This window comes from Crocodylus porosus, unplaced genomic scaffold, assembly GCF_001723895.1.
Source record: "Crocodylus porosus isolate Cpor-Errol unplaced genomic scaffold, CroPor_comp1, whole genome shotgun sequence".
In the NCBI taxonomy this organism is placed as follows: Eukaryota; Metazoa; Chordata; order Crocodylia; family Crocodylidae; genus Crocodylus; species Crocodylus porosus.
Window position 1 is genome coordinate 56,621,250 of NW_017728951.1, and position 1,791 is coordinate 56,623,040.

Genomic DNA, 1,791 nt, shown 5'->3' on the forward strand with positions numbered 1-1,791 from the left:
GTATGCAGTCTGTAGACAGATTCCCCGAGATCAAGCAGGTAGTGGCTAGATCCTGATCCTGCTGAAATTGCTAGGAGCCTTAGTCCCACTGGGAAGCAGGATCTGGCCTGAAAACTTCCTTTACTCTGCATTTGCAAGAGCTGGCCTCCAGTCATCTTGGTTCTGCCATTGCTTATCCTGATGCTGCCCTTCGATGCCTACAGCTCAAGCAGTTCATGCTTTAGCCCTGCAGTGACTTAATAGTCTTAGTAACATCCCGCTGTCAACTCATTTTCCTGGCAGTGGTTTTAATTACGTTTCAGACTCCTGAATGAATTTGTTTTCTTTGGATCCTTGGCATATTGAAATGCTCCTCACGTTTGGATGGCTGCAATCACTGATGCGTTTGTTTTCGGGATGAATTAGTCTTCTGAGCCTGAGCATGTCCCATTTATGAATTAGATTTCATTGAAAGCTCGCGAAAAAAGACAGCTTTGATGCACCCCCTCCCCCCAGCTCGGGTGTGAGGATCCTGCTGGGCCACGCTCCACACCTGACACCCGCAGCCGGGGAGGGGGGACCTGGAAAGCGGCTTTTACCAGAGGGAGGGCGCGGCCCTTGCGGAGCTGCCTCCGCGCCGCCCTCGGCTCCTCCGGCAAATTTCGACAGCGGCGCCCAAGGGCCTCTTCCCCCCCGCCGGCCGCGTCCCCTTTGCCTGCGCCGGGGGAGCAGGACCCCGTTGCTGCAGCTGCCCTTGCCACGGCTGAAGCTGGAGGGGGGCAGCGGGGCTTCCAGGTGCTCCTCACCGCTCCTCCGAGCCCCAGGGTCCGCCAGCTTGGGAACGGGAACGGGAACGGGAACGGGGCCGCGCGAGAGGCGGGCTCCTACCCCCGCATTGCTACAGCCCCCGGCGCCCTCCGCCGCCTGTCATTGCTGCTCCGGGGCTGCGCGCGTCGCGCGGCTGGAGCGAGCGGCGCGGCTCCGCAATCACGTGGTGCGGGGGGCGGGGGGGCTCCTCCGCAGCCAGCCGCCAGCCGGGCTCAGACGCACACGGAGCGCCGAAGCGCCGCCGCCGCCGCCGGCTCCTAGTCTGTTCAGTCCAGCTGCGCCCGGCCTCTTCCAGCGCTCGGGTTGGGGGAGTCCGCGGGGCTCGGCTCGGCCGCCGCTGGCATCGCGCTGCGGGCGTTTTCCGCCGCCGCCGCCCGGGCTGATGCGCCGCGCGAGAGGCTGGAGATGGAAGTGCTGATGCTCTGGCTTTTCTCCTGGATATTTCAGTGCGCGTCGGTGCGGGCGGACTCCATCATCCATATCGGTGAGAGCCTGCGCCGCGGGCTGGGCAGCCTCGTCGTGTGGCGGGAGCCAGAGCCGGGGTCCGTAGCTGAAGCCTCCTGACTGCAAAGTTGGCTGGGGGGTGGTCCCCAGCGCACGGCGAGGCTGAATCGGGGCGGGGGAGACTGCTCGGGCCGGCCGCGACCTGTTTGCTTGCGGGGCTTTGTCCTCCCTCGGCCCGCAGCGGAGGGAAGGGAGGGACCTGGGCAGGAATAGCTCCTGGCCCGGCCCTGCTCACGGCGGCGGGCTCGGGTGAGCGCTCCTCAGAGCCCCGGGGCTGCCGGCAGGGAGGCAGGGCTCCAGGCCGGCCGGGCGGGAGGAACTTTGCGGGGCCGGGGCCGGGGCCGGCGCCGGCTGGCAGGCAGCGCGGAGGCGCCGCAGTCACCTTTCTGCTGGTGCCGGGGGGGACCCGCAGGGCCGAAGGTGGTGCTGCGGAAGAGGGATTAGCCCTGCCGCGCGGCTGCGGGCTGCTGGGGGGGGGGG

General features: G+C 66.4%; 1 protein-coding gene across 2 annotated transcripts in view; it reads left to right on the top strand.

The window, feature by feature from the left end:
- Positions 1 to 986: 986 nt before the first annotated feature.
- The window catches only part of GRID1 (glutamate ionotropic receptor delta type subunit 1), a 1,072,773-nt gene continuing 1,071,968 nt past the window's right edge, over positions 987 to 1,791 (top strand). Inside the window, exon 1 of one of the 2 annotated variants that reach the window (XM_019555843.1) lies at positions 987 to 1,291. In XM_019555843.1, coding sequence (XP_019411388.1) covers positions 1,213 to 1,291 — 79 coding nt within the window. In that variant the 5' untranslated portion in view covers positions 987 to 1,212. The remainder of the gene's footprint in view (positions 1,292 to 1,791) is intronic. The other variant, XM_019555842.1, reaches the window with a different exon arrangement.